At 33.4% G+C, this 23,527-nt stretch overlaps 1 protein-coding gene and 1 long non-coding RNA gene across 2 annotated transcripts; both read left to right on the plus strand.

Moving 5' to 3' along the window:
• Window positions 1-3,663: 3,663 nt before the first annotated feature.
• LOC111386733 lies at window positions 3,664-6,058 on the plus strand. Its single transcript, XR_002701304.1, has 2 exons — window positions 3,664-5,077; window positions 5,845-6,058. It is a non-coding gene; the product is annotated as an uncharacterized LOC111386733 (long non-coding RNA).
• A 15,951-nt stretch (window positions 6,059-22,009) lies between these two features.
• LOC111391588 lies at window positions 22,010-23,266 on the plus strand. Its single transcript, XM_023016839.1, has 2 exons — window positions 22,010-22,813; window positions 22,884-23,266. Exons 1-2 carry the CDS (start codon window positions 22,114-22,116, stop codon window positions 23,060-23,062), a joined length of 879 nt encoding a protein of 292 aa, XP_022872607.1. The 5' UTR covers window positions 22,010-22,113; the 3' UTR covers window positions 23,063-23,266.
• Window positions 23,267-23,527: the final 261 nt, after the last annotated feature.

Genomic DNA, 23,527 nt, shown 5'->3' on the forward strand with positions numbered 1-23,527 from the left:
ATTTGGAGAGTTCTTCATAAAGAACATCTTGCTACACATGCTACTTTTCAGCAAGAAAACTTGATACTTGATATTGATTGCAGTTGCTTATATGGCTCATGGAAAAGGAAGGGGATGAGACATGCGGAAAGTTAAGTGTTTCAACTGCAAAGATAGGGACATATCGCTGCTCATTGTGTGAAAAAAACCTTGCAATTACTGCAAGAAACCATGAGATATTATTCAGGACTGTCCTACTCGACCTCGGGTTTGCCATCCTAATGCTTATTAAGCTATAGATGATTCCACGTCTTCCTCTACCACTAGTAATTCTTCTGCACTTACTCCGGATATGGTCTAGCAGATGATTATTTCAGCCCTCTCAGCCTTAGGGCTTCAAGGTAATAGTTTATCTTAGCTTGTTGATTCCGGTCTATCAATCATATGACTAGTCTCACTCATCCTATATTCAAGTTGCTAATGGGAATAAGTTACCTATTCAAGTAGTTAGTGATATTAATTCTTCATTTAAGAATGTTTTTCGCTCACTTGAACTTTCTCCTAGTCTCATTTCAATCAGTCAATTAGTTGATAATAATTGTGATGTTTGATTTTCTCGTGATGGTTGTCTTGTGCGGGATCGGGTGTCGGGAAGATACAGTTGTTTCCTCTACATTTTTCCATTCCTAGTTTTATATCTTCGTTTTACACTACTATTAATAATAAAAGTAAAATATGGCACAAAATATTTAGGTCATACTAACTATGTTGTTTTATCTTATTTATTAAACTCTGATTTGTTGGGAAATAAAGATAAATTTTTTGATGTTTCTTTTGATTGCTTCACTTGTAAATTGGTTTTACTCTTTCCTTTCCATCTCATGGTAGTTGTCGTGAGCACTGCTTTGAGTTAATTTACAGTCATGTATATGGTATCTCTCCTATTATCTCTAATGCTCATTATAAATACTTTGTCACATTTATTAATGATTATAATAAGTACACCTAGGATTATTTTATTCGATCTAAATCTGAGGTATTTTCTATCTTTCAACAATTTGTCACTTATGTTGAGACTCAATTTTCATATAGCATTAAGGTTTTACGATCTGATTCGGGTAAGGAGTATATGTCCCGTGAATTTCATGTGTTTCTCCAAACTAAATGCATTATTTCTCAGCGCTTTTGCCCTTAGATTTCTCAGTGCTTTTGCCCTTAAATACCCCCAACAAAATGGTGTTGCTGAACGTAAGAATCACCATCTCTTAAATGTGATTTGCACGTTATTGCTTGAATCTTCAGTTCCCTATCTATAGCAGTTTAGTTAGTTAATAGATTGCCTTCTCATGTCTTAAACTTTGACACTACCTACTTTCGTGTATATAATCAGCGTCCTTCCTATCATGATATACATACCTTTGGTTGCGTCTGTTTTGTTCACTTGCCACTGCATGAGCCTAATAATCTTTCTACTCAATCTATTAAATATGTTTTTATGGGATATAGTGTTTCACGTCAAGGATATGTTTGCTATAACCCATACTCTGACCGATTTCGTATTTTTTGTCATGTGATTTTCTTTGAGCATCAGCCATTCTTTTCTACTCATATTGCATCTTTGCTTGATATTACTATCCTTCTTATTTTTTATAACGTACTTTTCTACTTCTGAGTGCTTCAAACTTGGATTTGTGTATGAACGACGAAGACCTTTATCGCTTCCTGGGCTTGATCGTCATCTAAGCTTGTTCATCACGTTCCTCCACCTAATGATCTAGATCCTGATACTGTTCTTCGTCGATCCACTAGAGTCTCTCGACCTCCTAATCGGTATGGTTTTTCCCATATATCTCTTAATGCCACTTTATCATCTGTTCCAATTCCCTTTTGCTATTCCGAGACAGTTCGATATGAATGTTGGTGTGAGGAGATGGCAGAAGAACGTCGGGCTCTTCAGAAAAATCACACATGAGATATTGTTCCTTCTCTACTAAATGTTAAAACCTATTGGTTATAAGTGGGTTTACTCGACCAGTCTTCCTTTTGATGGTACTTTGGATCGCTATTGCTCTTCACTACAACAAAATCGTGATTTTGCAACCAGATTTTTTGCGACATACAAAAAGTAGTCGCAATAAATGATTTAACAAGACACATTTTTAAAGTTTGTCGTGAATATTGTCATAAAAAAATAAGTACCAAAAAAAAAAATAACGCGACATAAAAAGTTGTCGTGAAATGTAAGAAGTCGTGAGAAATGCTAAAGAATGTCACCAAAAATATGAGGGAAGCAAGGCGCCAAAATATCTTTGGTGGGAAACTTATGGGGACAAACTTTTATTTCTTGAAAGATATATTTGTTGCCAAAAATTCTATAGCTTGAAGTAAAAATCGCTACAAGAAAATTTATTTTTGTAATGAACAAAAAAATGTTGCATTAGGATTTTTCCAATGTTTACCTACATATTGTAGGCTCTAATATTATCGTAGAGTAGAAGGATACGACAACGTGTAATGATGCTGTAAAAGCCGCCAAATGTATGTTGTTGTTAAGTTTTTGAGACATACCTCGTCCATTGCTTTTATCATATTTCACAACACCCTTTGCTTGTTGTCTTAACTTCTTTTAGCAATGTTTTTTTTATTTTTTTGTAACAAGTGTTTGCTTTTTTTTGCGCCTGGCTAGATTTTAAAATTTAATATAATTTTTGTTGGAACTTAATTATTTTTTACCAAGAGGAAATTTTTATAATATAAAAAGCTTTATAAAATTTCTAGAAAAAATAATTATCTCCAAAAAAACCATTAGACGATTAAACTTTTAATCACATAATAACTTACAAAAAAAACTAGTTGTGAGAATCAATTCATAAAGGAAAATAGATATCTCAACACTTAAATAAATAAACAAATCATAATTCATATATTATAAGCAAGCAGATGCGAATTCCGTATTTCAAAATGAAAGCAAGAAATGTTTGACGTTAATTTCATGTAGTACATCATGGTTCTTCCCACTCCTTGTCTCTTCGGAGATTTTCGGAAGGTAAAACGGGATAAAAAATCTCGTTTATTGCTTGTTTAATTAATTAATTAATTTTAATTTTAGTGTATGTTGTTGAAACTCCTAATAGATAGCCTTTTGCAACGTTCAGTCACTGTTCCGAAAAGTTGAGTATTGCGAAAGGTTTCATTTATTGCAGTGTTTATTAAAACATTGTTGAATTCTGATTATATACAACGTTCAGGGCCAATTGTTAAAACTCTTAATAATAATTTTTTTGCAATGTTCATTGATTAATATGAAAAATATCAGTCAATAAATTTCATTTCTACTTCATTATTTTTTTCTCTAGATCCGATTCGACCCTAAATAAAAACTCTTTTCCTTTTTCCAAAATATTTCATTTTTCACTTAGCGTGTGTTCGAGCTATGTTATTTTAAAGAATGTATTTTGGAACAGTAGATTGATGTAGAAAGTGTGGTTAAAAATAAAGAAAATTTTTGAATTTACATGTAATATTATTTTTTTGAAAAATGTGTGGTTGAAATGATGTCAAATCACTGATTAAAAATATATATTTTTCAAATAATGCAGATCAAACAGGGCGTTAATTTTTATTTTTTTAATGGGAGCCAATCCGATCCAATCCAAAATTAAAACCCTTCCCTTCTTCCTTGCGTGGCATCTCTTATGACTTCCTTTGTAATCGTTCTTCCATATCGTTCCCTTTCCTTCTGCAATAAAGCCACAACTACAACTCACTCTCTTTTCCAAAATCAAAGAAATGGCCATCGTCGCCACTATATCTGTACTACGATCATCCTCCGTTCGTAACGTCACCACAAGCTCGGCTTCCAAGCCAAGCCTGATCGATTTTCCTTCGATTTTTTGAAATCAAAGCAAATATGAATCTATTTTTCGAAATCCGGTCCTCCGCCCTCCCGCTTCTCCACTCATATTCCACGACGAACAATGGCAACACCGCAGCCACTAATCCAGTGATAGAATGTCAAAATCTGAGCTTCTCAGTCACCCGATGGTATGGAAAAGTTGTTCCCATCCTCAACGATTGCTCGCTCAGCATCCCCTCTGGATAGTTCTGGATGCTTCTTGTTCCCAATGGCTGTGGAAAATTCACCCGCCTCAAAAGTGTATATGTGCATACTATATTCTTCTAGTTTAAATTCTATCTTTTAATTCCAAAATTTTAACATTATTTCCAATTTAAACATATACATAAAACTTTTGTGTGTTGGAGGATTGTTTTGCGGGGTGCATTGATTGCTTGTACCTTTCTTCAACTGAGACAGTGCCTTCTTTCTTTTTAAAGCATCAATTTCCAATTTAAAGCATAAATACAAAGCTCATTTTCTCTATTCAAGTAAGGAATCGAAAGCAGATGCCTTCGGGTTATATAACATCACATAATTTGTTACTACTTACTTTTATTTAAATTTTCAATTATACATTGCTCTGGGTGTTTCTTATCATAACCAAGTTGGCTTTCATTTATTATATTGAGGTGCTTTCAGTATCATGCCATGTGGTCAAGGAAGAACAAATTAAGTTTACTGGAAATCTGGAATGTGCTTATGTAGTGGATAATCTGATCTGTTTCGTCAATCTCAATGTATAATGACATGGAGCAGCTGATGTTTAACTAACAAAGATTCGAGTTGCAACAAAAGATATAATGTTTGTTCTTATATCAACATACCAATGGCATGAGTTTTTCCCCCGAGGTAGTAAATATTACTATTTGGAGCTGTACTAGTCCAACATTACACACAAATTATTGGCATTGATATTAGTTTTCATCTCATCATGTGATTTACAGCTAAAAGCAATATTGGTGTTGTATTGCACTTTGGGCGCCAATTATTTTTGTATGGATTACACAATATTTACAATAAAATTTCTTGTCTTTTGTTTTAGAGGAAGCTTTCATGGTACCTTTTTTGGCTAGGTCTTGACTCACCTGCTTTAAATCTACCGTGCCTTTTTAGGTCTATTTCATGGATGCCCAGATCTGGTATGCTATATTCTCAACTTTAGTTGGAGGTATATATGGCGCATTTCGTCGACTGGGAGAGGTTAGTGGTTCTTTTTTATTTTTAATCTCGATGATATTAACTATATACAGTTTCCGCTTCATTTAATATATAACTTGATTGAATTATTCACTTGTGATTGTGAATCTTCTAATTCTTCACCATGATTCTGAAATCAGTTTATGTGGATTCCTCTGTTTTTGCTTATTTCTCTCACATTGCCATACGTGAATGTTCAGGGAAACAGATGTGTTCCTTGTTCCGTATTTGGCTGGTTGTGACTTGGAGTTAATTCAGTGGCCTCCGTTTTTTGCTTGCTAGCAAGGTTTTCATTATACTTTTTAAGTCACAACTCTCCCTTTTGTTAAGGGAGATTTTTGTTAATTCCATTTAATCCCTGTGTTAACCATCAAATCAAAGCAAATTCACCTCTTCTTTGCCTACTTTTGGCCTCAATAAATGTTTGAGGACATGGTTTATGGCTTTGAATTGGTGGTAAACAGCGGGATTAAAGCAAGTTGATAAAAAATGCTGGAATATAACTGAATCACTAGCGAGTTGGTTATCTTGAACTATGAATTAAATCTCTTTCTATCTTGCTTCCTTATTTTTTCCCCTTTTTGCATCACTCCTTGTGGGGTATGCTGTGGAGTTCGGGGTGATGAGGTACACTTATTTTTTATGGTCGTGTTTTATTTAACTTGACAAGCTTGCGTGGCTCATAATTGTAATGATGAGTGATGACTTGTTACTATATGCGGAACTTAGAAACTGTTCATCATTTTAATTGTTTTAGACCCTTCCCACAGGTCAATGTAAATTTTAGCCTGGTTCGGAGAAAGAATAAGGGGAATTATTCTGAGCTTCATCAATGGCCACATGTATAAAGTTCAGGATTATGTTTTTATTTGATATTACTACGATAGATTGATCCCTTCAAAGCTTCAGGTTAGAAATTTATCAAGCATTTATGAGATTTTTGGGGACGATAATTTATTTGATAATTTACTATTGATTTTTCCCCTTTTTGGCCATTAGTTAGTTTAGTTTAGTTTGTATTTGTTTTGGTTTTGGAGATAACCAAGTTTGTAAATAATACCTTGGTCTATATCTATCAGGTTGACTGTCATATGATTTATTTTATTTTATTTTATTTTTTTGATATCATTTATATTTTAATTTAGGGAACAACTATATACCGTTGCACAAATGATGACGCAATAAACTCTTTGTGTTGCGAAATAAATTTAATTACAATCATCACTGGTTACATAATAAATTATAGTACAAATATTGAGTATCTTAAAATATATTATACGATATATCAAACACATTGTAAAATATATTTTGCAACAAACATTACTTGTTATTAAAGATATATTATTACGAGCATGTGTTGTTGCACAATAGCATAGGTATCAAAAGTTACACAATTAAAAGAATATTCATAACAAATAATTTTCTCGTCAAAACATTATTGGAATAATTGTTGCAACAAACTGATTTGTCATTCTTTTAATTTTTCGCAACATTATGGCTATCAATATCGTGTTGTTATTTCATATTTTCTATGTCAAACAAATAGTATTACGATTTTGTTAATGCAATGAATTATCGAAAGTTGTCGTAGAATACATTTTGTGATTTAACCTTCACGACAAACATTTTTCTCGTAAAAAAATTGTTGGAACAAACGTTGTGAATTTAATTTTTTGCGGCATATATGTATTGCGACGACATTGTGGCTACAAATATTGCATTGCTATTTCATATTTTCTGCATCAAAGAAATAGAGTTACGATTTTATTAATGCGATGAATGGTTGAAGATCGTAGCAGAAAACATTCCATGACTCATATAGTGCGACAAAGCCTGCAACAAACATGTTGTTATCGCAAAATTATTTTTGCAACAAAATGTCTATTTATGCGACAACATTTTTTCATCATAAAATTGATATGTTTTTGTAGTGAAATTAATTGCATTAACACTATATTTACAGCTTAATTTTAATATAATTATTTTTGTCTTGAATAATTTTGCAGTAGGATGTACCATGGATGACTTGGATGATTGATGTGCCTAATAAATTGAATTTTAATAAGCAAGTGATTTTACAAAATTTGAAAGTCGATTATAAATAATATTTATTATATTTTAATTAGACAAATTCTGGACTTTCATTTAACTTTGTAACAAGGAAGTTTTATACAATTTGCTTGACTAACAATAAAACATAATTTGAGCATTTGACATACAATTCGAATCAAATGGTGAAATCTAATAATCTAAATTGCATAATTATTATCCCTAATATTACTAATCCAAAAATAGAACTTAGGATCTTATTTATATACTTTCTTTAGAAAAATGAAAATCATTCTTTATTCCTTCCTAAACTAAGCACGTTCAAATCCCATCGAACTCTTGTTCGGCTACTGCACCTTATTGGATTCGGAGCTTTGCAATTTAAGGTATTGTGAATAATATTTTATATTTATATTAATTTATGGTTGACTTCACATTTATGTATATTGGACTAGAGACATTTTGGTTCTAATCTTTTTAAATAATAATCCATTATAAATTGTTATACACCCATCCATATGTAATTGCATATATATAATCAATTTATATAAATTTCATTAGCGTCTACCGAATTTGAAAATAATGATTCAATTCTTGGTTTTGTTATTTGGATCTTTTGTTTATCAATTGTATCATTCCACTAATTGAAGTTTGGTAATTTATTTCCATAAATATAAAGTTAAAATGGAGGGGAGTCTTATATTTATTTGTACCATTTTTTTAGTTTGTTTATTGAACTTAGTTTGTAATATGGCTTTTGAAATCAAGAATTTAGTACTCTCTTAAAATGTAAGTAACATTTAATATGATATTTTCTATGGGTTTATTCCATTAAATTCTTAATATTTGTTACTTCATTTGAACTTTTGAATTCATCTTGTAATGGCGTTTCCTTGTTATTGGGCAGATTTTCCTTTTATTGTTCTAATATGAAAGTTTTGTTTTCTTCAGAAAAATGATTTTTGAAATAATAGATTTTGAACTATTATTTTAGTGGCCATTAAATCAATTAGTACCTATATATCAAAGTGATGATGTCTTTTAAACTGTGAATTCAACATATAAAGTTGGCATAAACTTAACACTTTTATTTACACATGGGATTTACAACAACAACAACAACAATAAATTAATTAATTTAATATGAGTTCACCTATAAATATGAATTTTGTTAAAGTTTCTAAATAAATAGCAATGAAACTAGGATTTTGGCACATTGACCTAGTAGGCGGCTAGGGGCATCTCCACTCGCAATTCTGAAACTTTACTTTTATGGATTTCAAGTAAGTAAACCTCCCATTGTCTTCATGCGTACGTTATATCGTTAAATATATAAACGTGTAATTTAAATCTGTTATTATGTGAATTTGATATTTAATTATTACATTTTATATCATTAATACTTTTTATGACATATTCATGCTCATCAATGCATCAATAAGCATACATGAAATTTCAAGAAAAATAAAAGCTTCCAAATGTCAACAAGTCAATGAATGTTTTAAAAAGATAGGTATCCCAAATTTTTTTTTATTACAAGGTGTATGTCTATGTCATGAAAGATGTGAGTGGGAAATGGGGCGTGGACACCGGCGCATCCGACCAATGTCCAATGTTTAATGTTCAGTGATAATATTAATGTTAACCGCTTTGTGGTGCTACCAATAGAATTCGACCGGGTTTCAAATAATAATTGCCCACTGCATTTTGATTGGTTAGGCGATACACCAAGTGAGCTCACGACATCAAATTTAATTTTTTTTTTCAAGGAATGAAATAAAGGGGATACATAATGAGAAATATCTTTATCTGAAAGTAATTCATGTGTACATCAGGTTTGCTTACATGAGGTTTGCTTACTAAGCGTTAGCTCATCCTATATTATTCCTCCCCATTTTTAGATGACAATGACAAGATGATTCGAGACGACTACTTGTGGTGAGACGGACTCAGTATTAATATATTTAATGTTGACTCAAGTTGAAATAAATTCAACATTTAATTTGATCATCCTATATTTTTATTAAATATAAAAGTTTTTTGAAATTCTTTCTTTAAGTGAAAGTCGTTAATATTTATTATGTTAAAAAAAAAATATTAGTTTTCCGCATTTATGGTGTTAAGAGGAAATTTAATGATAATACTTCTAAATCTAAGTATCTAGATTTGGGGTGTTACAAAGCTGGCACATCATCAAAAGATGTAACACCCATATGAGCAGTATGCTCATGAATGACCTTAGGTGATAGCCAATTAGTAAGTGGATCCACAATTATAGAGTTTGTCCTAATTATTTCATAGAAACCTAAATACTCTGAATTCTTTCCTTGACAATTAGGAACTTAATGTATATAAACTTTAACATCGTCTAGTTCATGGGAATACAAGACTACTATTGTCATTGAATAACTAAAGTGGTCCTTCAAATTCATCCAAAATGTGCAGCCCAGTGACAAAACTCCGCAATCATACTACATGATCAGAATATTCAATGATCTCCAATTGGTTAGATTTTCCTAAAGGTAGTCATGTGATCCTTAGTTCTTTGTAAATACCAAATATCCTAATTAGCTGCTTTTCAAATATCCATCCCCAGAGTCATTTAAATATCTATATAGCATTCAAATAAAGAATGTCATATCCAAACATATGCAAACATTAGCATACACGGATCTTCCAACTGTTGAAGCACAGGGAATTTTTCGTATTTCTTATTTTTTTAAATTTATCCTTGCGCGTTAATTGATACTAAACTTGTCTCCTTTAGTAATAGGAGTATTGCCTAGTTTACATACCTCCATCCTAAATTTTTTAAAAACTTTATTAATATTGCTCTTTTGTGATAGTCCAAAAATACCCAAGAACCATCATGGCATATTTGTATCCTTGACACAAAAGAGGTATCACCAAAATCTTTAATTTCAAAATTCCATGACAGAAATCTCTTGATTTCATCCAATAATTCTATATCATTGTAGGCAATTAGTATATCATTGACATCCTATACTAGATAATATGCTTATTCCCATTGAACTTGTGATATATACAATCATCGACTGTATTTATCTCCCAACCAAATGAAATAATTATTTGATAAAATTTGTAACACCATTGAGGGAAAATCTGTTTAAGCTCGTGGATGGATTTCTTTAATTTGTTAACCATCAGATGTAGCTCAAGATCAAAATGTGTCACAAGTGCCTTAATAGTCCTAAAAGATTCTCTGGGAGAAATTGGACAAAAAGTCTCTTTAAAATCAATGTCTTCCTTTTGAGTAAAGTTATTTGCAATTGCCTTTCTCTTTTCTTAAGTTGATTTTCTTAATGGCATTTGCTCTTGAGGTTATTGAGTATGTTCTTCTAAAACAATCTTTTGATTGTGTATGGGAGATTTTATAATATTGTCTTGATCCGAAATTGTTTTTTAGACAAGATTTGAAGTACAAATTTATCCTTGGCCCTAATCATTGTCAATTGCAACAAAAGAGATATATAAATATTTTTCTTCAAAGACAAGATCCTTAACTTTAAAACATTATCACCTCTCCCACAAACTATGCATCCTCAAGGAATCAGACATTTCTTGTTTCGAAAATTGACCTAATAATGAGATATTTAAAATTTGTAACCCCTTAACAATTTCTTTACTTGGAACTTTATTGAAAATTTAAGCTGCAATCTTTATTGCTTCAACCTAGAAAGATTCTAGTATAGTGTGGGATGATTTTACCTTCTTTTGGGAATTTCAACAAAAGGCACTAGATATTGTTCTCTTGATCCATCATATCTACCATAATATTCACAAACATGACACATATGATAAGTCTTATTCTTTTGCTGAGTTGATTTTCATCCTCAGCCTTGTAAGACTTGAACATCTCCAATGATTAGGATTTCTCATGAATGAGATACAAGTAGCCATAGTGAGAAAAATTCATCTACGAACATAATAAATTACTGTTGATCATTCCAATAAGCCAAAGGAAATGACCTACAAATATTCATATGAGTTAGTTCTAAGAAAACCGAAGTTTTATCTCCTTATGTCTGTTTGTTTTCCTTTAATGTAATTAATATAAATGCTTGAGTATGAAAAATTAAGGAAATCAAGAGTTCCTTCTCACACAAGATTTTTCATTCGATTTTGAGAGATGTGACATAGTCGCTTATGTCATAATGGTTAATTTATGTTTAATACCACGTGAATTCACATGCAAAGTTTTTTTATAAAATGCAATTGATCATAACTAGATAAAGAACTGGTACCCACTGTTTGAATTAAGAAAAAGACTAAATTGAACAGAAGCAATCGAATTTGACCAATATAGAAGTAGAAACCAAATTTCGTTCAAAAGGACAACATTGCAAATGTCTCTTTCAAGTACAAATAATAATCAGTCTTTTGTAATAACTTACCTTAACTTTAATTGATTTGTCATCGCCCCATATCATTGCCATAACATTATACCATAGCCAGCACCCACTATTCATGAAGCGTTAGCCGATTTAAATAAGACTATGAATTATGAGCACAATTATAACTACTCATTTTGACTAGTGATGCTTTGGAAAATGTGATATATACATGATGTATTACTATATCGAAGCTAATTAGTGCAACTAAGAAATAAATAGAAAAGAAAACAAGGTATTCATTAAAAGCACACATGCATATTGCTACGTCATGAGAAGTTATTCTTGGATAATTGATGTCCTTAATCTATTTATAAATGTGCTTTTAGATCTTTATTCAATTCTTTAGTAAGGTAGTCATCAACCTTCATGTTGTATAGCAATAGGACCTCTCTACTACAACATTTCATCCAATAGTCCCAAAATTCATCAAAAACATAGATAAACATTATTGATTCTTCCAAAACATAACTTAAACATTATTCACGTACGTTAAGGCTTACTTTTAATAACTTAGAAACCGTTATATATCAATGCAGGTTTTATTTTAAACAATTTCACTATCTATGTAATACTATAACCTACTTCATTGAGAAATTATTACATTTCACCGACTCTAAATTGAAATTAGTCTATAAACACAATCATCCCCAGCCTTTAGGAAAAAGAAGGATGTAGAAGTATCTTGCTTGAATTAGATTCAACCAAGGCAAATGTAAATTGTAATCATAAGAAAATGTAGACATTAATATAATCCTAACAGAGCTCTAATGCTTGTTTCCAAAGCTCATCATGGAGATATTGAACACATTAAGAAATGGATACAATTGTGTACATCACCTTACAATGTTATTGTCGCAGAAGCTCGTTCCAAAGATCTTCTAAACAATGCTTTCCGGGCGTAGTTTCATGTTATCTTCCCTACCAAACAACCAATCCAAACGGCTTTGACACGCAACCAATTTATTTACCTTGGTTGCTTCTCAATCTCACCCACAAAGGACAAGATAATAGCATTGATTCCCAAGCGATAAAGGTACATCAAAATAATGAAAAAAAGGCACAAAGAGGAGACCAAAATGAAGGTGGAAGTCATCGGTTTTTCTTTCTCAAAGGTAGTTGTTTTCACAGCAATATTGTAGCCATGTTTTTCTCTAAAGATACACAAATCACACACACAAATAGCTAGGTCAAAGCAACATATATATAGGAATAAGTTAGGCTTTAGTTGGACTAATATAGGGGTTAAATGGGCCAAAATACAATAGTCATCCAATAGGCATATATATATAGATGGTTTAACCGAATAACAAATTTTTGAAATTCTTGAAAGTATGGGTGCTTGTTATAATGCCTATATTCAAGAAGGGCTTTCTACAATTGAAGCAACAAACAATATTATTCAAGATTTTGCTAGTCAACTTAATAATTGGTGGTTCAATTATATTTCTAAACACGAAAATTCAAATTGCTCAAGCTCTCAAACATGATGGTCCAAATTATAGTTTTAATACAATAGTTTATTGTATTATCAAACATTTTGTTGGATCTCCAACAAGCGTTTTAAAAAAAGTTTCAAGTATTTATTAACTTTAAGGTGTTCAAGTTTACAAGATTTTTACTGGTATAAAGATATGTTTTTAACACGTGTATTTTTGCGAAAATATTGTAATCAAGTTTATTCGAAAGAAAGACTTTTATCTAGACTTCCAAAATTATTTTCAAAAGAATCAATTGAATCCTACAAGAAGAAATTTAAATATCTTCATGTTAGATTAGTTCAAATTGTTGTCAAACCTCTGCTTAGACTTGAGTTAGACATTCCTATTCTCTTAATTCTTCGAGATAAGAAACTTCTCAAATTCGAAAATTCATTATTATCTATTATATAGTCAAATCTAGAAAGCGATCCAATATATTCAAATTGTTATTCCAAATTTTCAATCAATCTCAATGATGGAGCTATTCTTAATGCTCTAAATCTTCATATTCAAACGAAAAATCTTGATTTTGATGATCGTTCAATTGCTTTTGCTGCAATATACAGAATATATTACAAGCTCATGAATACTCAACTCAATATAGGTGCTTTACATTCATCCCCTAAAGATGAAAGTCTTTTGGTTGAATGCAATCCTTTTCATTCAAGCACCATGATTTCCAAGAAAATTCCTTGGAATCTTCAAACTCATGGGCTAGAATGAAATTTTGAAAATGTTCAAAATCCTATTTCTACTCTTGTTCAAACAATTCCTAATCAAATTCTTACTTCCCTGATGGAAACATCAAAATGATTTTGAAATGATTTTCTGCTAGGTTTCAAAGATCTTGCTCTTCTAGATGTGAAGATAAACCTAGAACTTCTTTTCAATCGGCTAGATTTTCAACATCTTCTCTTACAGGTGTTGATTTTATTCCAAATATTTCAAAACCTCAATATACAGAGAAAGAAGAAAAATCGAAACAACCTGATTCTCCAACTTTATCTGATATGTTTTCTTCTCAAAAGGAAAGACTTGATCATCAAACTAATATTATTTCTTCAAGAGTTGATAAAAGAAATGAATTCAAAACTGATCAAACTCCTGATGTTAAAAGTTTTCGAAAGATATTTCGTCAAAGTTTTTTAAAAGAACAAAGAGAATCTTATTGGGAAGAATTTTATGAATTCCCAGTAGATTTAAGTTTTTATGAGTGGGCGTATTTCAAAATTTTTAACAAAAAACCTACTTTTCCAAAGAAAGAAAATGCTTATTCAAAGAAAGAAAACATTTCTTCAAAAGAAAAAAAATATTCAAACTACAAATATTCCACAAAAGACTTGGAAAACTCCTTTCGGAGAAAATATTCAATATTCTCATCCTCCTTTGCAAGAGATAGTACTTCCATATGGAAGTACAAAAATTCTTGCTTTTCCTTTCAAAATAACATCTAAAGAACACCTGATGAATCTCAAGTTGTTAAAGATATAAAAAATATTCAAGCTCAAAATAACTACACTGATGTAGTTCTTCAATCTGTCTATTCTCAACTTAACAGAATTGAAATAAATTCTGAACCTTAGACATCATCTTCCTCAAAAGGTATTAAGCCAATAGAGCCAATTTTAATAAACAAACATGAGGCTAAACCAAAAATTAGTCTCAAAACTGAGATTAATGTTCTAAAAAAACTTGCGACTCAATTATAAAAAATATCATCTTTCTCTACTTCAAATAACATCAATACTATTGATGACATTGAATTTCAATTTATTGATAATGAAATTCCTCAAATAAATAAACAACAAGGTAAAAAAGTTCAATTTTCAAAAATTCCTCGTTATTATCCAAAAAATACTTCTTCTGATTTACTTTTCGAACAATAAAAGGAGTTCTAATAATTATTTCTTGATCCAAATCTTTTACAAGATAGAAAATATTTTTTAAACTAATGCTTGAATTACAAACATAAGCTTTCAAAAATTTATATTGAATATTTAGTTTCTTACTACCAGCACCATTCTTTGAAATTTAATTTCTTTTTTGAGAAATTTAATATGATTTTTCTTGAAATTGATATTACTTATTATTTTTGAAATTGACGCTTCTTTTAAAGAATTAACATCTTTATAAAAAGGAGGATTTGTAAATTTGAAATAAATTTTTTGATCAAAAATATTTATAGTTAAACATTTTGAATTAGTTTGAAAATGATAAATTTGAACAATAAAAAGAGTTTCAAGAATTGCTTCCTGGCCCAAATCTTTTACATTGTGGTGAGAATTATGAATACAAAAAATTATTCAATTTCCTTTTCAGGATCTTCTTCAAAATCCTCTGAAGATGAAAATCTCTCAAGATTCAGACATTTTTCAATCAAAGAATTATATTCTTTGAATAAAGGTAAATTTTCCTCTCAATCAGATTCCTCTTTAAAAACATAACCAAAGTTTTATGAGTTTAAAACTCATACAAAATTTTTTAAATTTCAAAAAGATAATCTTGATGATATTCTTACTTCTTATTATCAAAGAAATTATAAGAATATTATAAGATGTCTCAAAAATACAACTGAAATTTTTAACAGTAGTAATAAAATAATCAAAAAAATTCAAAAAGATTTTTAGAATAATAAAAGACTTATTCTTCAACATTCTTCAAAAGAATTATCTTTTAAAATCCTATTCCTATTAAAAATGAATAGAAGAGATCTTATGAAAAAAGTCTTACAACTTTCTAAAGATATTTATCAAAATATTATCAATAGAGATCCTACTTGTACTCAAATATTCAAAAATATTATTTTCAGGATATTTGATAACTTTTATTTCAATGGTTTTGAAACCTGTGAAAGTTACCATAATCTTCATTTTACCCTCAATGGTATTTCAATCATTAATGAAGAAATTTGTCAAATGATTGAATGGGATTTTATTTCCTTAATATATATTGATTTAAAAATCGATGTCTCACATTTTAATAGCTCTCTCAAAAGAATTATTAATCATCTTTTTAAATTCAAAGTCAAAACTCTCAAAATTGATTTCATAACCATTCTTCGTGAATGGATTACTGAAGAAGAAAAAAATCAATGACACTCTTTTTACTGAAGAGTATTTTTCAGACGAACAAATTGTTACTATCTGGAGTACTTTGTTTGGATATCTTTCAATGCCAAATTCAAATATCTCATCAAAAAAATTTTGTCCTGGAGAAAGAGACATCTTTATCAAACATCATGTAAGGGAAATTCTTACCAAAATTAGGTCAAAATCCATCCTTGCTTGAAAGAAAAAACTTGGTAAAAATATTGGCAATTCAATATTACAATTGATCTTTCATGATGAACATTAAGCCATTTTTACTGATGAAAAAAAATGGACTCAAACTCAAGTTCTTTTGATTCGTAAAATACTTGATGATGAAATACCAATGTCTCAACACTGTTTTGATGATTTATATCATTAAAATGAAGAACCATTTCAAGGACCAACCTCAACTTTCAAGATGAAGAATTATTCAATCTCAATAATTTGCTTGAGTTATAAGTGGATGTCTATCAAGAGAAAGTTGAAATTGTGGATGCATACAAATTTCAATCAAAGGAGAAAATTTCAAAAAGAGATGTTAACTTTTCAATTTTTCAAAAGGATGGTGCAAAAGTCTCAAAAGGAGCAATTTTCAAGATTCCTTCTAGAAATTGAAGAAATTTTTAATTCCAGAGTTCAAGATCTCAAGTACAAAAGAAGATCAAGTATTCAAGATCTCCTCATAGCTAATTGAGTGTAGTTTTCATAAGAGAGTTGATTTAGCAGGCGATAAATTATTTTCAAGATAGTTTGAGAAAAAATTGTATTCTTTTACTATCTTTATCTTTCAATCATGTAATTTAAAGTTCATTTCAATATTTGTATTTCAATTTTCAAATATCAATAAAATTATCTTCATTTTCAACATTTGTTTATTTCCACTTCTATTCTTCTCCGCCTAGGCCCATTTTCAAATACACACGCGCGTGCGCACATATACATATATGTGTGTATGTATGTATCAATTCACCATTGGACAAGGCCCGTGAAAATATATTTCAACATTTACATCATCACCCATGATTTATTAGGTATAAAAATCCAATAAATCTCCACCTCGATACTCAATTAACCTACAAGCAATTGATAAGAGTGTAAAACATAATATTTCTCCCTCTTAATTATTGTATTCATGTGATTATTTGATACCAAAATGCACTCATTATACTTATATTTTGATTCGGGTTACATTTTGGCAAGAAAGATGGAAGATAGAAGAAAAGAGCGAAAAAGGACCAAAGTGGAAGAAAAAGAAAGTTTGGGGACTAAAGTACAAATACTTAGAGGTTAATTAAATGAGAAAGGAAGTCAAAGGGATGAAATAACGTCAAAATTTGATCACACATCAATTCCCAATTGAAAAAAGTTACGCACCGTTTTCAACCTCATATTGGGACCCCTTTTTGACATGTCAAATGATCAAATTGGAAGATGACATTTGAAAGAAACTTGTATTTCGTTGATTTAGGTTTCCAACACAACTTGAATCACTTCAATCGAACATCAGGAGGGAAAGTTATGGCCAAAATACTAAAAGCTGGTCGACCAAAAAAATAGCAATAACCATACGGTCGCATATTTTCTTTCATGCGATCGTACAAACACCTGTAGGGAATTCAGAGGTGCATTTTCATTGTTCCATGCGACCACAAAGAACTATCGTATGGTTTACTTCAGAGGCGAAAATTCCAATTTTCTAATTTGAGTCCAAAACTTATGGAAACACGTCTCCTACACGATTTTTATGACCCTAGGCTATCAATTTTTTGTTAAGTTTGGCTCAAGAAATCCATGGAGAACTAAATTCCTAGGTAAAGCTATGGAGGAACTCATTGACTTTGGCTACTCCACATCAATTATTCACGTAAATTGATACTTTTATTGTCAAACACTTCTAGATCTAGATTTTCTTTCATGAAATTGCTTAGAATTGATTTAACTTTTACTATATTCTGCATAGACTCAATCACGTTTTCTCTATAGTAGAATTAAACTAATTATTGAATTTCAAATTCATTAAATTTTATTGGTGGATTATTTACTGCCTTTTGCATTGTATATATCGTCGTTTCTTAATCTTAGTCCAATAAATGTGTGTGGGAATGGTTTACAAAAGTCTAGATCTTAGGATTACAATTGAAAATTAATTAATCTTCATTGTTAAATATTTCGATTAGAGGGTTTTGACGAAAACCTCTAATTGAGTAAAAAGTCATGAATTGTTGATGTCGATGGTCCAATCCAATTGGGGGAATTCTGATGCTTCTCTAATTTTGCAAATTGATAATTAAATTTCATTCCAATTGACAATCCACATTTACATAAAATCACGAAAACCCTAGTTTGTTTAATCCTTGGTGAAATTTTCCATCTCCCAGTGAAATCGACACTGCAAATCTATACTACAATCATCGTATTATACTTTTGGCATAATTAGCAATCAAAACACGAAATTAATACTTGCATAGTCAATGTAACCAATAAAATTTGATCATAGACCTTATCTCATCTTTCAAACCTGAAACACATACCATACATGCTCCATGTACTTACTAGGGCAAGGTCAAGGCACCTAAGTAGTAGCAAATGATCATATCATACCTGTAATGAAGATATAACATAGTAATATAGATCTATTCAAAATATGTTCACATAAAACAACAGATTAACACCAAGGTAATCAAACAAACGATCAACACATATGCTACAAATGCATGAATGACCCCACGAAAAGATCTCACCACCTTATACTATCCTATTCCATGTTACTTACACCTCAAGAACACATATCTCATCTCATTTCTCATCATGCTCACTAAACTGATTACTAAAATTCATGTCTAAATACTAAACCACAATAAATCTTAGGTCTATGGCATAATCCTCTATTACCACCTCATTTCTCCCAACCTAAGTGGATAATAAGTCTCCACCTAACAAAAGTGATAGGAGTACTTCCTTACACTCCACCTAATCTGGGTCTTAACAAATAAAGGATTCCAACATTTAATCACTTCTTCGCTCGGGATTTAAAAGTCACACTCTACATCCCGGTACATATCATCAATGTACCCTAGGCATCTATATTCCACATTACCAAAAGACACACAAGTTTTGTGATATTCTCCACATTACCACCTATAATGTTTTGTGAAACTTTACATGGAAGAGTGAGTTGATTTGCACTAAGTTTTGGTGATATTCACCATGTTCTTCTAGATGACTGACAACATGCTTTTGTAGGATCATATCCTTCTAAAACGGGATGAGTTTTATGATGAAAATTTTGAGTTTAATACATTTCAAACTCAAGAATACCTTGGATGAGAGCTTTGTTAATGGTAATGTGGTTGATTTTAAGTCATTGAGAAAACTCATCTGAACAGGGAACAACGACCATGTTTTTGTAAAATTCTTTCATGAGACGTAGATAAGCATGTTCTTCTAATGTAGAGATTGACACCCAACCATATTTTAAAAAATACTCCTCTATGTGAAACACAGGTGCTTCGATTATAAAATTAGTAAAATCAACATTTTTACCTATTAAAATTGGAGATTTTTCAAGAGGGTTGGCCGGCACCTCGATTTCCATGTCAATTTCTTCATCGGAAGAGATCTTTTCATGATACTTTTCAGGCTTTTCCCATGCTCTTGACCCCATCATGTTAAATTGTGAAATAAGTGAACAAATTGGAAATTCACTTGGGTCTCGGATTTTAGGGAAAAGTTGAAGTTTTAGTGGATGAATATTTGAATTTTTGAGAGATATGAGATGTAAAAGTGATGGGTTTTGTGAATTTGGAGAGTATTTGATGTTTTGATATCGTAATATAAAGATTTTAGAGAGGATTTAGGAAGAGAAATGAGAAAAATGGAGGAGAAATGAGATAGACGGGGGATTGTTACGCAATTTGAAATCCGAGATCCTGTTGAATCAGACGTCCGGGTTGGTAGAGCTAGATAAACCTGCATTTTTCTATTAATTCTAACATTTTTTTTGGATTGTCTGATTGGTCCGTCTGATTTTCCCTTTTTTTAAATAAAATATACTAAATCAACTACATAATAAATACTAAACAATGTGGCATATAAAAAATAAAACATATAAGAGCATATATTATGGATTTCACTTAGTTATGCACTTTGAATTCATCAATAATACCTAAATCTCTTTGAATATATGAAAATCGATCAACTGCTAGAAGTTTAGTCAAAATATCGGCCAATCAATTTTTTGTGTTCACAAATTCCAATACTATATCCCTTTAGTGCATGATCTCTTAGAAAAGTGGTATCTAATTTCAATGTGCTTTGTTCGAGAGTACAAAATGGGATTTTTAGACAAGTTTATAGCACTAGTGTTATCACACATGATAGGTGTTGACCTCTAAAAATGGCTCTTCCACGTGGCCAACTTGTAGCTACTCCACGTATTCCTCCCTACGAAATGAACAAACTGTCAGGCGCACACGGCCGGAACCAACGGTGGTGGCGGCCGTATACACTCCAACGGTCAAGTCAGGTTTGGGTGGTCGGAACAGTGTCCAGGGACTACACAAATCAATCAGTCAATAAAGGGGGAGGAGAATATATAAACTTGTTATGGAGTGCTATCTATTGAGAGTTTCATTACCTTTGCCTCTGGCCAATCTTTGGGTATTTATAGGTGGTATGAACCGTGGGATGTGGAACACGTGTATACATCTGACGGTATGAAGCGTCTGCTCATAGGCGTCAATCAGCCGCGCTTGTAGAGTGGACGGACAGTTTGTTTCCCCCGAGTTGAATTGACATAAAGTTGATAAGTCACATCAAATAGCTTTATGGGGGACGTCACATCAATTTAAACCTTATATGCAGAGCAAATCTTAAATTGGCAGCGAATCTTCTAACGGGGGTTCAAGCCGCTTGAACCGACCTCGGAGACTGGACACTTCGGCAGATCAGTGGCAGGAATCGGTGTATCACTTCGGAGAGGCTTTGGGGGGTCGGAGTGGTTCCGAGGCTCATAAAATGAGGCGTAACAGTGGTCCCCCAAATCTGAGAATGAATATTTATATTATACGTGGATTTGTTTTCCTGACCGGATCGCGGCATGGGGGTGGCTGAAACTTTGTAGAGCAATGGAAGAACGCAGAGCCGAGGCGATGAGCCGATGATACTCTCGCGTCGGGTTCATTAAAGCGTTATAGAAATTTTTAGGGATTCGTCTTCATCGAAGCGTTGTCAGGAAGAGGGAGACGGCTCAAGCTTTGCGAAGCATGGGAGGGGCGCAGCGACCGAGGCGATAGCAAACGGGGCGCTTGCATCGGGTGCGTCCAGGCTTTGTTAAGTTGGGGGACTCGTTTCTCGCCGAAGCGTTGGCGGAAAAAGAGGGTCGACGCGTGGGGAGATGGCTAGAACTTTGTAAAGCAATGGTGGGAACGCAGCGCCCGAAGTGATTAGCGATCGGGGCCTTCGCATCGGTTGCGGCTAAGCTTTGTAAAGTTGGGGGAGGAGATTATCCGAGGCGACCCAGAAGTCCAATGATTTGACAACTGTTGTGTGTTTCCAAGGTGACAGTTGGGTACCACGCCCATTCCCCTAGAAGGCTGCCGCGGCCAGTAATTATTATTGACGGCTGTTGGTAACCGAGGCGACGCGTTTCAGTTTAGCGTGAAAGCCACAGCGACATCTTGGGCGTAGATCAAATCTGGCGTTTCATTTCAACGGCTGGGATCGAGAATACAACGGACGGTTCAGATTGATCGTATTTGAATTCAAAGGTGGAGATTGGATTTGTCTTTCCTATAAAAGGTGAATTTTGGGGGCTTATCAGAGTTTCTACCTTTACCACGAAAAAAAGAAAATTTTTCTCCCTAATTTTTGGCGATTCCCGGTGTTCTACAGGCAACTCCGGCGAGAGAGAGAGCGATATTTCCGGCGATCTTGCACCATTTCCGGCTAGGAACCACTTTCAAAACCGTAAGTTTCAGTACCCATTTAGACTAAAAATTTCTTAACGAATGGCCTCGGAAGGGAGTTCTAGTATGGGTAGGAGTTTAGAGATTGTGAGGGTGGACGAGCCCATTGTGGCGACCTCCTCAGAAATAGCTGGGGCCATAATGGGAGGGGAAAACATGTGGAAGCGACCGGATAGCCCTCCGGATACTTCTGTGCACTGGGGGGCATCGGACTACCCATCAAAGTTGAGGGAGGCCGACCTTGATAGACTTAGGACGGAATATAGGATCCCGGACAGTGTGGACCTGATTCTCCCAGGGCCAGAAGAGAGAGCTTGTTACCCAAGGCCGGGCTGCGTGGCCATTAGCGAGGCGATCCTTAGGGCCGGACTTAGGCTGCCTATTCACCCGTTCTTTAGGTTGGTGCTTAGGTCTTACGGGCTAGCCCCGACGCAGCTCAATCCGAACTCCTGGAGCCAGATGGTGGGCTCCTGGATGTTGTGGAAAGAGGCGTCGTTAGGAGTGGAGATGCCCCTTTCCGTCTTCCAAACTCTTTACATACCCAAGGTTACTGCCGGGGGGGATAAGACCCGGGGCTGGTACTACCTGACGTCGTGGGGTTCCCACACTCCATTTGTGATCGATCTGCCAAGCTCCATCAAGGAATGGAAGAGCTCTTGGTGCTGGGCAGCGGGGCGATGGGACACAATGGAGGGGGACCCCCTGGCGCCTCTTACAGTCCCGGCGAAGTTTTCAACACTTAGTGAGTATAGTAGTTGATATTTTATTTCTCTTCGGTCGGGCTTGTGTTTAACAGATGTTTCTTTTCGCAGGTTCCCTCCCTCGGTGCGAGCTGTCGACAGAGGACTTCGACATTATTTGCGTTATTTATCAACTGCCTCAGAAGAAGAGGTCATATCACAGGCTCATTCGGAAAAACATACACTTCGTCACTCACGAATTAATGGCGTCCCAAGGTAATAGGTCCGAAGCCCACACTCTTTTAACCTGAACTCCCTATACTTTTATTAATTCCTCACTTGTTTCTTTGCAGATAACTTCAAGAAGAAGCTGCCAGTACGCCCTGACTTCAAAACTATTCAGAAAATGATGGCTGAAGCAAGGGCACTGAAGGCCTCCTCCTCTTCATATAAGAAGCAAATGGAGGAGCTGGTGGAGGCCAGTAAGAGACTTCAGCCTCCGACGGAGGAGGAGGTTCAGGAAGATTCAGAGGCCGACCTCCGAAGGAAGGGCAAGAAAAGTGCTGTCCCTCCCAGACGCCCAACTGTGGCGAGGCCACCCCCAGTTATGCGGCAGACAACTATTCCCACTGGGGTGGCCCTCCCAGAGAGAAACCCCACTGCTGCGGAGCCTGTCGCTGCCCAGGACACGGCGCCCCTCGCGACCGTACCTATTGAACATGTTCCGGAGCAGCAGAGGAGGAAAAGGGCCCGCTCCAGCAAAGAGGTTGACTTCC

The sequence above is a fragment of the Olea europaea genome, chromosome 3 (genome assembly GCF_002742605.1).
Source record: "Olea europaea var. sylvestris chromosome 3, O_europaea_v1, whole genome shotgun sequence".
Classification (NCBI taxonomy): domain Eukaryota; kingdom Viridiplantae; phylum Streptophyta; class Magnoliopsida; order Lamiales; family Oleaceae; genus Olea; species Olea europaea.

Coding starts and splice junctions, on each gene's coding strand:
- LOC111391588 (XM_023016839.1), top strand. CDS start 22,114: ATGGCCTCGGAAGGGAGTTCTAGTATGGGTAGGAGTTTAGAGATTGTG. Junction 22,814..22,883: donor GGCGAAGTTTTCAACACTTA/GTGAGTATAGTA, acceptor TTCTTTTCGCAG/GTTCCCTCCCTCGGTGCGAG.